Source organism: Apium graveolens, chromosome 4, assembly GCF_009905375.1.
Source record: "Apium graveolens cultivar Ventura chromosome 4, ASM990537v1, whole genome shotgun sequence".
NCBI classification, from domain to species: domain Eukaryota; kingdom Viridiplantae; phylum Streptophyta; class Magnoliopsida; order Apiales; family Apiaceae; genus Apium; species Apium graveolens.
In genome coordinates, this window is record NC_133650.1 from 261,908,796 (window position 1) to 261,924,239 (window position 15,444).

Here is a 15,444-nt window from a genome sequence, read left to right on the forward strand (position 1 = left end):
ATTTATGTTTTGTTCGATTGGTGTTGGGGCTATTCGACCACCCAACATCCCTGCTTCCGTAAGCAAATCAAGTACATACTTCCTTTGAGAAAGTACAATCCCCTTATCAGATCGAGCAACCTCAATACCAACAAAATATTTCAAGAGACCCAAATTTTTAACTTCAAACTCCATATTGAGTCATTTTTTTAGTAGCACAATGTCTTCTGTATCATCCCCCGTGATAATAAATCATCAACATAGACGGCTAAATAGTAACCCGGCCCTTTGTATGCCTGTAGAAGATAGTGTGATCACCATTGCACTGCTTATATCCCATTCTAAGGACAACATGCCAAAATTTATCAAACCATTCCCTTGGTGATTGTTTAAGCCCATACAGAGTTTTCTTCAACCTGCATACCATTTTAATCGTCTTCATAGTGCCAAAGCCGGGTGGAATCTCCAAATAGACTCCTTCTTGCAAGTCTCCATGTAAAAAAGCATTCTTAACATCTAGTTGATACAAGGGCCACCCAAAATTTGCAGCACATGAAATTAACAATCTCACAAAGCTCATCTTAGCCACCGGTGCAAATGTTTCGTCATAGTCTATTCCATATGTTTGACTATAACCTTTCTCCACTAACCCTGCCTTATACCGTTCCACTTTACCTTCAAGGGTTTGCTTGGCAGAAAAAATCCACTTGCATCCAACTAAAGTTTTTCCTTTGGGACGACGAACAAGCTCCCAAGTTTTATTTTTTTCCCATGTACTAAGCTCCTCATGCATTGCTTCAAGCCATTTTGGATCCTGCTTTGCTTTCTGCCAATTTCTTGGATAGACACTGATTGTAATGATGCAATAAATGTTTTGTATGCAGGTGTGATGGATATATATGATACATAATTAGATAGATCATGCTTAAAGCCATACTTAACCGGAGGTTTTCCAGCGGTAGCTCTAGGCTCTCTACGAACAACAATAGGAAGAGATTCATTAATAATAGGAGATTCATTACTTGTGGTGTGGATTGTAATATTCTCCTATCTCTTCTTGTACTCCAGTTTTTTGTCTTCAACTATACACTTTCAAGTTTGTATCAACAAACTTCTTTTTTCCTCCTCCTAGAACCTTCTATCCTTCTCCTCCTAGCACATTTACTTCTTTCATTGGACATGGTATTATTCCGACAATAACTTTATTTGAACCTTGCATCATTCCATCTCGAACACTTTCAAGAGAGTTCTCCTCCTTTCTACTGATATTGCTAATAACAGGATAATCTTTTAGCTGTGCAAGAGGTTGTGTCTTCTCTCCATAAAATGGTTCTTTCTCCCTAAAGGTGACATCCATACTTACAAATACTCTCTTCTCGGATGGACACCAACATCGATAACCTTTCTGAGTACCAGAATATCCCAAGAAGATACACTTCAGTGCTCGGGGATCAAGCTTGCTTACTGATGGCCGATGGTCCCACAAAAAGCAAACACATCCAAACACCTTAGGTGGAATTGCATACACATTTTCTCCCATCAACAACTCACAGGGAGATTTGAAGCCCAGTACTTGTGAAGGCATCCTGTTAATAAGATAAGCTGCAGTCAACACAACCTCGCTCCATAAAATTTTTGGAACATTTGTTGTAAACATTAGTGACCTGGCCACCTCCAATAAATGACAATTTTTTCGCTCAGCTACATCATTTTGTGTTGGTGTATCCGGACATGTAGTTTGATGCACAATCTCTTGAGCGGATAAATATGATGCAAATTCCTTATTCAGATATTCAGTGTCGTTATCCGTCCTAAGAACACAAACTTCTGCATTAAACTGTTTAATAGCATAAGCTAAAAAATCCTGGAAGCAGGAAAAAATTTCAGATTTATTCTGCATTAAATAAACCCATGTCATTCGAGTATAACAATCAATAAAAGTAACAAACCACTTAAAACCGCTAATGAAAGTAACTGGACAAGGTCCCCAAACATCAAAATATATTAAATAAAAAGGTTTTACACTTCTCAATCCTGAACGGCTATAACTCGTTCGTGTATGTTTTCCAAACTCACAAGCATCACAAATAACTTTATTACTACCTACTTTATACAATAATTCAGGTCTTAATCTCCTGAGGCTTTTAAAAGGCACGTGGCCGAGACGACAATGCTCTAACATCACTGTAGCTTCAACTTCCTCAGTAGTTGTAACGGTAAGAGCAACATCATCACTTTCCTTATTCATATACGCCTGATGCCAGTCCCAAGCGTCCTCTTTGTGTCCCTATCCTGGAAAGAACATGAATTCCGATCAAATATTACTTGACAAACTAATTGATCAATGATGGAACTGATTGCAAGTAAATTAACAGAGAATGAGGGAACATGTAAAACAGATTCAAGTGCAAGGGATGGTGTGCATTTGACATAACCAATTCCTTCTATAGGTTGGAAACTTTCGTCTGCTGTTTGGATAGTCTCTTTATGTTATGGTGGATATTTGAAATATGTATCAAACCCACTAGATGATCTTGTAACATTCTTAGATGCACCTAAATCTATTATCCAATCCAAAGAAGATGGTTTAAATGATGCAAGTGCTCATGATGGAATACCTGATCCGGCATGAGTACATTACCAAGAAAAGAATAAGTTAAACCTTGAGTGTTGGAACTCTCCATCCTCAGCTTATATGCTTGAAGTTCTTCCAATTCAGAATTTTTTGTTGATTCTCCAGTATCACTCTTTTATGCGACAACTATGTTAGCTCGGTCAACAAAACGCCCACGTCTTCGACCACTAGCACGTCATCTGAAGGTTCCTCGGCTACTGCGATTACCTTTACCTCGTCCATTATCACGTGACAAAGGGCAATTCCAACTAATATGCCCTTTTTTTCTACAAATATAGCATTCTCTATCATTAGTGATAGGTGCCAGCAGTGCAGAACGGACCGGAACTGATGAATTACCACTCGAGGTCATCACCTTCATCCTAGACTCCTCCTGACTTAAAGCCACTATGACTTCCTCCATACGAGGAAGAGGGGACTGATGGCAAATCATAGCTCTTCTAGTCTCAAATTCTAAATTCAAAGCTTTCATGAGTTGAATCACACGCCTCCTTTCCACCCATGTATTAGCTATATTAGCACTAGCACTATCAGTAATTGTCAACGGGTCATAATAATCTAGTTCTGACCAGAGTCGCTTTAACTCGGTGCTATATTCTGCAATATTTTTTTCTCCCTGCTTCATTGCATCTATTCTATCCTGAATATCCATCACAATCATCATATTCCCGGTTCCTGAAAATTGTTTAGATAAAATATTCCAGATTTCAGTAGCACTTCGTATCCCTTCAACCATACCAGCAATTGCCAGATTAAGAGAACCTGTCATCCAGGCAACCATTAATGAATTATTGGTCTTCCATGTCTTCCACGCTACACTAGTTTTATCTGTTGGCTGCTTACAAGTTTCTTCAATATAGTGTTCTAAGTCTTTAGCCTCCAATATCAGCTTTACCCTTCGAGACCAACTCAAGTAATTCTTTACACTTTCAAGCTTGTGCTCTATCGAAAATAGTTCTAACCTCAATGATTGCATACTCTCAGTTCTCGCGCTGACCTCTTGGGAAGATGTTCCATCTCCTTTAGATGCCAACATCGTGGTCATGCCCTCCAAAATCTCATTCAAATCAGCCGTAGTAATTGTTGTGCCCATTTTAATCACCACTTTATCACTCTAACAAAACTCCAGAGGTTGACTACTCCCAGATATCTTGCACAATAACGTCCCTGCTCGAGAATTATTAAGTAAGACATTCAATATTCATGTACATAGCCAAATATCTTTCTCCCTAAATCTCTTTTTATACGCTACTGATCTTTAAAAAAATATGAAAAAGAGGTAAAAATAAGGAACTGAGGTAGGTTTTGTTTTGTTTTGTTTTTTTTTAATTATAGAAACAAGGTAACACCGCTAGCCACTGCCGACGGAACCACCAGTGAAATCGGTAGCCGCCAAGGACAAAGGTGTGTTCTGATACCAAGTAAATATTTTGAGAAAAAAGTATTTGGATTAAGTTATCCTATCGTGCTTATTCATATGACTATCGTGCTTATTCATATGACTATCATACATAAACATGTCCATGTTAAATATGTGGGCTATTCTTTTAGCTAACAATTTTCTTGTGGCTCCATAGTCTCGCTTTGAAAGATCAAGCCATCAAGGGACACATTGATGTTCCCATTTTTCCGTGTACAGACAGATATGCAAACTTAATTCATAAATAGTTAAACACTCTTATCACATAGATAAAGATTTCATATTTCTGTATTCAGCATTATATGCCCCACCCTTATTATTGATTGCATATTTTTTGTAAAATTTCTAGCACACTAGAAGGAAAACACTTGTTCCACACAACATATATACTGTTGTTTGTTAAGACTTAAGAGTGTTCCATATGTGGGCGAATAAGTTTACAGTTCGAAAACATTCTCTCTATTCTTATAAGACAAGGTGCGTCTGCATTTTGCTATCCTAGTCTATTCTTATAAATTCAGGTTTATTCGATATCAGTTAGGTTATAACTTTCAAGTACACAGCTAAACAGAATTTGAAATGGATCGTTGATTCGGCTTGGAAAAAATCTTAATAACAATTATAGTGTGTGTTTCACATCACATCTAGTAGTATATTAGAAAGACCGAAAATGACCAGCATGATTATAAATAAATAAGAAACTTGAAGTGTTTAAATTGTGTTCTTCTGGATATTTACACTCCCATTGTCATGAATTGACCTGGTATACTGCACGACATCATTCCAAAGAATTAAAAATATATACACCTCCATTAGTATTGTGCAGCAGGTTATCAGTATCAACTATCAAGTAAACGTTAAACATTAATTAAAAAAAAAAACAAGTCCTGAAATGTATGGGAAGATAGCTAAAAGATTTAATCCTAATGGGAATTTTAAGAGCAGTAAAGAACAGGCAACAGAAGATCATAAATTATACTATATACTGTCTATTTCACACACACTTGGAATGAAAACTTAACTGAGCGATCTACTTTACAAGTCCGCTACATTATTTTTGCTTTTTATACAACACAAACCAAACATCTATGTGATACATCTCTTTTCTAATACAAGAAAGGCATTGCTTTCCTACTGACATCATATATTACAAATATTTTACCAGAACAAAGATCTCCGTGCACCAAAATTTAGCCCTTTTTACTTGGACTAAGCTTTCTCATTGTTCTTGATAGGGTCCTCTCTTTTACTCCCATCTTTCCTAACAATAATGCTGACCAATTTGTTCGGATCCGCGTCCTCGAGCATCTGAACCACCGTCCTCATTGTTGGCCTTAATGCTGGTTGTCTTGCGGTGCACAAAATGGCGATTTTTAGAACCTTGATTGCCTCTTCCTGGTATGCTTCTCGTATGCGTGAATCAACAACGCTTAAAACGGTTTCTTTGTTTTTCAGTTTGCTGCATACCCAACTTACTATGTCCTTGTTATCTCCATATTCAGGTTCAATTGGTCTTTTTCCGGACACTAGCTCCATCAGTACCACTCCAAAGCTATACACATCACTCTTCTCGTTTACTTTGCATGTGTATCCATATTCTGCAAAATCAGTTTTAGAAATCAATTTACACATTCACATTCTGTTCAATGAATGCTATTGGTACAAGTGACTTACAAGTAGCTTCAAACCAAATGACACAAATAACACCCGAATTCAACATTACACAAATAATAGTTGAAACAATTTACCTGGAGCAATATAGCCATGTGTTCCTGCAATAACATGAGTTGTGTTATTCGTTGCATTTGCTTGAACAATCTTCGCCAGCCCAAAATCTGCAATCCGGGGCTTCATAAACTCATCTAACAATATGTTACTAGACTTGACATCACGATGAAGCACTGGCTTCTCACAATTATGATGTAAATACTCCAATCCTTTTGCGGCTCCAACTGCTATTTCATACCTCGTGCTCCAATCAATCACCATTTTGTCACTTGTATGAAGCCTATCCCATAAGCTTCCGTTAGGCATGTATTCATAAACTAACAAGCTTGAGTCTTCGCTTGTAATACTGCAGTACAGTTTTACCACATTAACGTGTCGTATAGAACTCAAAGTTTGCACCTCTGCATCAAACTCAGGGGACTTTTTACTATTTGACAACATACGGGAACTTGTTCGGATCTTTTTTCGGACATCAGAATCCGAATGCCAAATGTGTTTCACTGCTAACTCGATACCATTTGGAAGAAGAACTCTGTAGACATTTCCTGACCCTCCTTTCCCAATAAGATTCTCTTGCTTGACTGAATCAAGAATCTCATCTTCAGTAAAAGTCAACACATGGAATGACTTTACATCCCAAGAATCTTCTTTCAATGAACGTTCGTGAATATCCTTCACACTCTTCTTCAAGCGAACGTAGCAAGCCAAAGAAACAAGCAGGACAGCAAAACCAACTACAAAGCATGCAATAAGGGTTCGAGTCTCAGAGGAAACACCGGATTTTGACGAACACCGCTTAAAAAACTTAATGTTCTGACTGCAAAGACCATCATTTCCCGCAAAGCTACCATTATAGGCCTCAATAGAAAGTGACTGAGGAATTAGTCCAGACAATCTATTGTTCGATAAATCAAGAAGACTTAACCTTAAAGAAGACAAACTTGATGGAATTGGACCGGAGAGTTGATTCATTGACATGTTCAATGAATTTAGCGTTGGTAAATCTCCAAGATGAGCCGGAATATCTCCAGAAAGCGAGTTGCCCGCCATGTTTAAATCCGTCAGAGATTTGCATGTAGCTAGGGAACTTGGTATTGTACCAGATAACATGTTCCCTTGCAAATGAAGGCTAGTCAACTCTTTCAATTTGCCAATAGAATCCGGAAGTTTCCCCGAGAATTGATTAAAACTCGCATCAACTTTTACCAATGAGGAAACTTGTGATATCTCCATTGGCAATTCACCGGAAAACTTGTTGTTAGCCAAATTCAATTCTGATAATGACTTCGCATCTCCGATTTTAGAAGACACCGGACCATCAAAATTGTTCATTGCAAGATCAATAATGTTCACACTCGGTAGTCCCCATAATCCACTAGGAACATTTCCAGAAAGCGAATTTTGGCTAACACGAAAACGCGTTAACGTTGTACAATTCGCATAATTTTCAGGGATTTCGCCAACAAACTTGTTCTGAAGTATCAATAGCTCCTCCATCTTCCCTTTTTTACACATATTTGGCGGTATTAAACCACTAAATGAATTCTCGGAGATGTCAATGTAAATAAAATCAGCCCAAGAACCGAGACTTGCAGGTACCGTGCCCGTGAAATTGTTTGTGTAGAGTGACAAAAACTTCAAGTTCTTGAAATCTCCGAATTGAGGTGGCATTTCACCCGATAACTTGTTTTCGAATAGCTGTATGGATTCTATCTGAGGCATAAATCCGAGCTCGGATATATCACCTTCTAATAAATTTGTTGATGCATCAAAATTCTTCAAGTTTGTCAGGTTTCGAAATCCAGTTGGTAGTGTTCCTGTCAACTCATTGTTGTAAAGCTCTAGCTGCCATAAATTCCGAAGATTTGAAATCTCGAAAGGAATCTCTCCTGACAGATAATTATTAGACAACTCTAAATTTTCCAGCTCTGTCAGGTTTCCAATCCCTGGAGGAATTTTCCCTTCAATACTACAGCCTGTTAAGTACAACCAGGTTAGTTTTTTGAGCTTCAGAACTTGTTCAGGAAACGGACTCTGATCGAAATAATTATCACCCAGGCTCAGTACGGTAAGATTTGACATGTTTTCGAGCGAACTCCACGGAAATTTCCCTGAGAATTCGCTTTTGTTTAAATGCAGAGTGGTCAGCTTAGTAAGCGACGATATATCTGGAACTGTATCCGAAAAATTGTTGTTACCGAGATCTAAATAACGTAACTCTGTACAATTATTTAGATCTTCGATAACGGGACCAACTAAGTAGTTGGCCCCTAGAGAAAGTTTCTCTAACGATTCCAGCTTACATATGGAGTCGAAAGGAAACTTTCCCGAGAGATGTTGGTTTGACAGCTCTATTTCAGCAACCGAATTTTCTTGGTTGCATGTGATTCCTGGGAATTCACATACGGGTTTATTCGATTCCCAGGAGTCGAATAAGCTGGTATCAGAATCTTTTAAAGCGGATTTGATGGTTAAAACAAGTTGAAGGTCGTCAGAGTTTGCAAAGGAGAAAAGAGAGAGTAAAGAGAGGATGCAAAGGAAGGAAAGGCTTGGCCGGAAAGGGGCTGCCGGCGACATGTCAAGAGGTGGCCGTAGTGAAGAGTTTGGTGGAAAGTCTTTGTTAAAATGACTTGTGTTTGAAGAAGAGTGGTGTCATTTTATCTTGTTGTTGGCTTTCACACTGACTCCCTTGCAATGAACTGTTTGTTTGTTAGTTAGTGCTGACGGTGAGTCACTTGCTTTCTTTTACTGTACGAGTATATTTTGTTTTATTTCTGGTCCTGCAACTGCAATCATTTGCCATGTATAATAAACATTAATATTGCAGCATACGGGATAAGTACAGGACAATATGTACACTTGCCGCTGAATTAATATGCGTGTTTTAAATATCTGAACTCGGTTCAATTTAGGGGAGGAATGCAGTAACGAGTATGGTTTAATGTTTTGTTTTATAATTGTATTTTGCATAATTATTAGTTATCTATCTATGAGCTATCATGATTTTTACAAGTTTTATGTTTGGTACCTATTGGACGGAAAGTCTACAAAAGAGTTGAGTTGAACTATTTTACTAGGCTTATTGTTTGTACAGATGTTTTAACACATTCTGTAACTGTATCCCCAGTTGTTGCATAATTTGCAATCACACGAAGGTATAAAAGTGTGTCTCGATCAAGACAGCGATGTCGCTAACAACATAATAGGGTACATTATTGAAGCCAGCCAGGTATAAACCAAAAATCTTATGTGCCAATTCTACCAAGACGTACAACTAAATACAAATGGTGTAAAGTATATAATTCCCAAGTATAAATTACTCCTAACGACAGACATGAAATGCATTTACAACTCTTTTCCTTCAAACATAAAATAAATTCCACGCGGTAAAAGGTATAGATAGTAAATGGAGCGTTCAAAAAAGGATTGTGAGGCACTTTTTTGGATCATTTTCCCTTGTCCTTGTACTTCTGAGTTCTTCAAACTTCAAAGGAACAAAAAAATGGTAATAAATATAAATTTAAGAGATGAAATGACAAGCAGGAATAGTAGTGTTTGTATGTATGGAGGGGCAAGAGTCAACACGGGCGGCTTGTTTACGTCCCCACCCCCCATGCATCATGTATATTGCTGCACCACCACCACCGGACAATGGCCCTATTATTAATCATTACTATTTCATTTTCCAAATTTAACTGTTGAATTCATCCGAATTTTCGTTTGCACTTTCGTACTTTCTTTTCTCTTACGATCTTATCATCTCTGCCACCCCGCTCTAAATTTTCCGCTCTTTCTCTAGTTTTAAACTATTTTTATATAAATTTAATAAAAATGATCCATTTTTAAAAAATTGGTCATGGGAGACCAACAGTTAATAAAGTATTAGATAACCAATTGTGAGAGCAGTATAAAATATCTAACTATCAATGAAATATTATCTTATACAAATTGGGATGCCCAACAATCGGCTAAAATTGATCATTTTTTTCAAAATGACTATTTTGATTAATTTTTTAAAAAAAATCGCTATTTTTGTCATTTTTCTGCAAAGCATGGGCCCGAGTTTAAAAATAATATCAAGTTATTATTTGCATAAAATTGAATCTCATAATCCGTGCAAAAAATATAATAAATAAATAACGTTAAATTATGTAATTAAAAAATCTAAACTAAGTATACTTTTGAAATTCCACCGTATAATTCTAGTTATTTTACTTATATAAATCTAGTATGTTAAATTTTATTAATACGATTATTTAAAAGTGAATTCACGTTTTGATTGAGACTAACAAATAGAAGTTAAAATGAAAACAAAGTCTATAAATAGTAGAAGTCAATTCGTGTTAGTTGAGATTCAATTATATAAAATTTTAAAAATAATTGCATAATTTTCTAGTAAGTACCCATATTTGATATTTATGTGTTGTAATAGAACATAGTTTCGCTTATATACTTAGTTGATAACTTGTGCGAAATACGAGCCGAGTTAATTTATTTAAATAGTTTTTAAAAATTATAATAGAACTACTCTATATCAAAATTTCAAATTTCTACTCAGAAAATCCAACACAAACCATCTATAGGTGAAAAGGATGGCCAAAGATACCCACTAAATACAAATATGGTAATAATACGGGTATTGAATATACATCACGACATTCGTGTTTTTATAATTTTTTCTAATATATGATAAGCTTGTTGAACATTAGTATTTACCAAACTCAAAAAATTAATTGCATTGATATGCTAATAAACATATATGTAGTTCAAACAAAATATTAGTAAGCATAAATTGACTGTTATTTTAATCATTATTCCACGTTAATATAGCATCATGTTTTAAAAGTTGGGTAATCCGTGTATTTTCTCATTATACATTATACATAACCATTATTATCTAAATATATTATTTATTACAGTACAATTGATTATTAAAAAAGTTATAAATACAATATAATTTTAATAATCATATTAATTTATTGAAAAACAATTTAGAACTGTACAAAATATATGAATCTTCAGGTAAAATAAAGGTGAGAACAAATCGGGAATTAAAGTTATTGTTAATTTTATTTTTTTAATTTACAGTTATTTTAAAAAAAGGTAAAAAATTGTAATATATATGTGACAAATACATTATTTGCATTAAAATTATAATAAAAAAGATCATAATAACGAAATTTCAAAAGTTTTATTATTCCATTAAAAAAATTATGGAGTTATATAAAGTCATATCGGAAATAGAATTATCGAGCTGAGATAAAAATAGGAATAATTACAATACAATTTCAACAATATATCAGAAATAGGAAGATTATGGTGAAACCAAAATATGGGTTGAATAAAAATAAGGTGATATCAAATTTGGAACCATTTTAAAAAAGGGTTTCGCTTATTAATAAAGATACGATATTTGTGTTATGATTATAATTGTTTTACAATTTTAAAAAATTTATTATTTCATTAAAATATACTATTGAGTCATATGGGAAATGAGATTACTGAGTTGAAATCAATATAAGAAATACAATTAAAAAATGAGTAAAATAATACATATACTATTATAGGTCATATAGAAATAGAAGTAAAAGAATAATAAAAATTATACATTTAGAGTTATAATGAAATTTAAAAAAAGGTGAAACCAAGAGTTGATGAAACAAAAATAGGTGAAATCAAATTACCACTTAAAATAGTGTTTGACTTATTAATAAAGGTTATTAATTATAATAAATAAAAATATTATAATTATAATACGATTTCAAAATTTCTTATTATTTCATTAAAATAAATCGAGTCAAATGAGAAATGAGATAACCGAGTTGAAATTAATATAAGAATTGCAGTTAAAAAACGGGTAAAACAGTACATATAATATTACAAGTCATGAGTCAAGTTCCATGAATAACACATTTTGGCCGGACATCTTGGAGACCATTAATGTTTGTGAATCATGTTCTGCAAAGATCATTATTTTATTCAAAATCTTGAATATCATATATATATATATATACTGCATGTAAAAATATTACAAACTGTTTAATTATACGAAATATGTTTAGTTTGTAGAACATTTGTTCAGTTTGCAGAACATAAACATCCCACTCATTAAATTTATTGGATCTACAACAATTTCAATGAATTAGTGATATTCGTAGAACATACTTCACAAAAAAATATATTTTATAGTATTTTGATTGTAGAACACATGTGGTCTCCGAGATCTAAAAAAAATAACGGTCTCCGTAAAACTTTACTTTATAAGTCATATAGAAATTAAAGAAAAAAAATATGGATGATACTTAGAAATCAAGAAGTATAATTATAATAGAATTCTACCAATTATACTAAATCAAGACTAAAAATAATATATTTTCAAATAGAAGTCTGTTACAGTATGTATATTTATATATGAGAGGAATGTTTAATGGAGACCATTATTTCATCGGAGACCATATATGTTATGCAATCAAAATGTTATAAAATATATTATTTTTATGAAATATGTTCTACGAATATCCATGATTCATTAAAACTGTTGAAGATCTTTTAAGTTTAATAAGTAGAATGTGTATGTTCTGCAACTGAAATAATGTTATGCAAACTAAACATGTTTCGTATAATCAAATATTTTGTAATGTTCTACATGCAGTACATATGATATTCAAGATTTTGAAGAAAATAATGATTTTATATAATATGATTCGCAAATTAATACTCCCTCTATCCCTTTCAATTGTTTACATTTTTCAGAGAGTATCCGGCGCGCATTTTAAGGTGCATATAAAGTATAGTTCAGTAAAAAAAATTTATAATTTTGTTTTTCTAAATAAAAATTAAAAAATTCAACTTTTATTCAGAAAAAAGAAAATTATAAAAATAAGTTACATAACTATACTTTTTATGCACCTTAAAATGCGTGCCAAACACTTTGATAAAATATATGTTTATATGATTTTGTCTTCATATTAATTCTATTTTGCACTGATTTGGATATTTATTTAATAGATTTTGATATTTTATTGTATGATATAAGGAAATTCTAGACTTGGAAGGATTTGGAGCAAAAAGTCCTATATTGGAGTTGAAATAGAAGAAAATTCGTATTATATGTCTACACGGGTTGCAAATACTGTTTGGGTCGTATCTAGAGATCCAGAAGTCCGATTTTGATGATCTTACAGTCCACGCGAAGCCCGTGGAATTTTCTTTAATTCAGAGATGGTCCAGTAAGAAGAATCCAGTGGGAGCAGCTCAGAAATAGGGAAAAACAGAGACCTGCGAATTTTTACAAAAGAGTCCTATTCGGTTTAGAAGTGTCTCTTGTAATTTGATTAGAATAAGAAAATACTTTGGTTATTAGATATAACATCAGATTTGATTATTAGTTAGTGAGTTTTGATTATTATTACCTTGGAGAACCTAGATAGATAAGTGCCTTTATGGGGAGCTAGGTTTTTGGTTCATCTTTTTCATACATTTATTTACCTTGGATACTTGTCTTCAATAATATAAGTTTGAGATACTTCTTTATCTTCTTTCTTTATTTTAGTATATATTTTATATGGCTTTCTCAATTGTTTTCCTTGTTTTTATTCCTAACATGAGTGAGTAGTCGTAATCTAGGGCGCAGGGAAAACCATGTTTGCACCACTATAATGGCTTGATTTTCACAGTATTTTGTCTGGTTTAAGGGATTCTAATTGATATGTCTTAATGTTTAGTTTATGTAATTGGCCAATATCATAGACTAATTATATGCAATAATGGTACTAGATCGAGAGATAGTGTACTATTTAGAGGTAAACATACGATTAGCCGAATGAATGTGAATGCGAGAGTATTATTGGATTTCTGAGAGCGTTGATACTCGAGAGAGATCGGCATATGTTCTAATCACTTGACCAATTAAATTACTAAAAGCTATTATTGTGTAATCATGTTACAGGAGTGTTAATACTTGAGAGAGATTGACAAACTCTAGTTGCGTGACCACTTTAGTCGCTTTAGCTTAGGAACTAGTTTGGTGTAAGCATGGTAAACCAAAGGGGCCTAGACTTTTAGTTAATTGATTCTCAAAACATAGTTATTTGCATTATTTAGTTATAGAAATTCCCAACAATCGTTTTCACTGTAGGAATAATTTGCAATAATTAGATTAAAATTTTTGAGACTTGTCTCCTTGTGGATTCGACCCGTACTAGCTAGTTTCTGCTAACAACAGACACCGTGCACTTGCGGTATTTATAAAATAACACATCAAGTTTTTGGCGCCGATAATTTTATGTAAAGTATTTCAGGAATATTAAAAAAAGGGACCGTAGTGCTTATTTTACTACCCGTGGTGTACGAATTCTCTGTAGAGTGAAAAAAAAAAGAAACCGACACCGGGGTGATTTGGGGACCTACGGTGCACAAATCGGCTGTAAGTTACAATTTTTTTCCGCTCTGCGCGCCTCAATGCTAGAGATGCACAAAAAGCCCGGGCCCAAAAATCTGACCCGGCCCGGGCTTCGGGCCTCAACGGGCCGTATATTTTTAGATAAAGCCCGACCCGGTTAAAAACTCGGGCTTCGGCTCGACCCGACCCGATTAAAAGCCTGAAAAAACCCGATTATAATCTGATTATTATAATATATTTTTCTTATATATTTATATATTCACATTTACTATAAATATAAATAATACTTTAAACACATATATATTTACATATTTGTGATTAATAATGAAAGAAGATATAATAAGTACCCAATATATATTTTGATATCATTGTTATCATAACAATGATATAACATATTATTCTATAAACATGTTTATTTTTTGTCGAACTTAAATGTTTTTAATGAAGTAATACTTTCATAAAATATTCCATGTAAACTAATACATTTTTACGATGATCTAGTTGCTAACATATGTATTCTTCGGAATTTCTAATAATACTCGATCCGATTTAAATTAGAAAAAAACTCTGTCCGATCCGATCCGGCACGAAAAAATGCCCGGTTAGGCCCGCCTCGAGGGCCGGGCTCTGACATTTTCGGAAAGCCTGGCCCGACCCGATCAAAGTCAAAGCCCGAAAAGCCCGGCTCGGTCAAAGCCCGGGCTTTTTAAGGCCCGGTTAAAGCCCGGTTCGGTGGGCCTTTTGTGCATCTCTACTCGGTGCGTATTTCCTGCCCCTGGTTTCCTTTCTCCCTGTAAGTTAAACATGTACATGTTTAAACCCCCATCCCCCGCATGTTCGCGCGTCCCCCTCCCCCTATATTATATATCGATCTTTCTAATGTGTGCCCAAGGGCACACAATAAGCACTAACTCCCATGAGTTTGGCGCATTTTGATTGGTGGAGTTGTTGTAAATGCAGGGGGTCCATCAATATTTATGATTAGAGGACCAATCAAAATGCACCAAACTCATGGGAGTTAGTGCTTATTGTGTGCCATTGGACACACATTAGAAAACCCGATTATATATATATAACTTTTTTTTCTTCTTTCTTTTTTCTTTCTTTATTTTATTTGTTTATTTTGTAATCTTATTTTTATAATATTCTTATTTTATTATTATTCTTATTATTTTTCTATTAGCGCTATTTATTATATTTTTATTATATTTATTATTTATATATTTTATAATTACTAATAATATAGTAATAATATTATTATTATTTATACATATTGTTATA

The 15,444-nt window shown here is 34.1% G+C and overlaps 1 protein-coding gene across 1 annotated transcript; it reads right to left on the minus strand.

The window, feature by feature from the left end:
* Positions 1–5,000: 5,000 nt before the first annotated feature.
* On the minus strand, positions 5,001–8,451 carry LOC141720890 (receptor-like protein kinase 7). The gene is made up of 2 exons (XM_074523567.1): positions 5,783–8,451; positions 5,001–5,632 (listed from the first exon to the last, which is right to left on the minus strand). The coding sequence occupies exons 1-2, from the start codon at positions 8,337–8,339 to the stop codon at positions 5,244–5,246; spliced, it is 2,946 nt and encodes a 981-aa protein (XP_074379668.1). The 5' UTR covers positions 8,340–8,451; the 3' UTR covers positions 5,001–5,243.
* Positions 8,452–15,444: the final 6,993 nt, after the last annotated feature.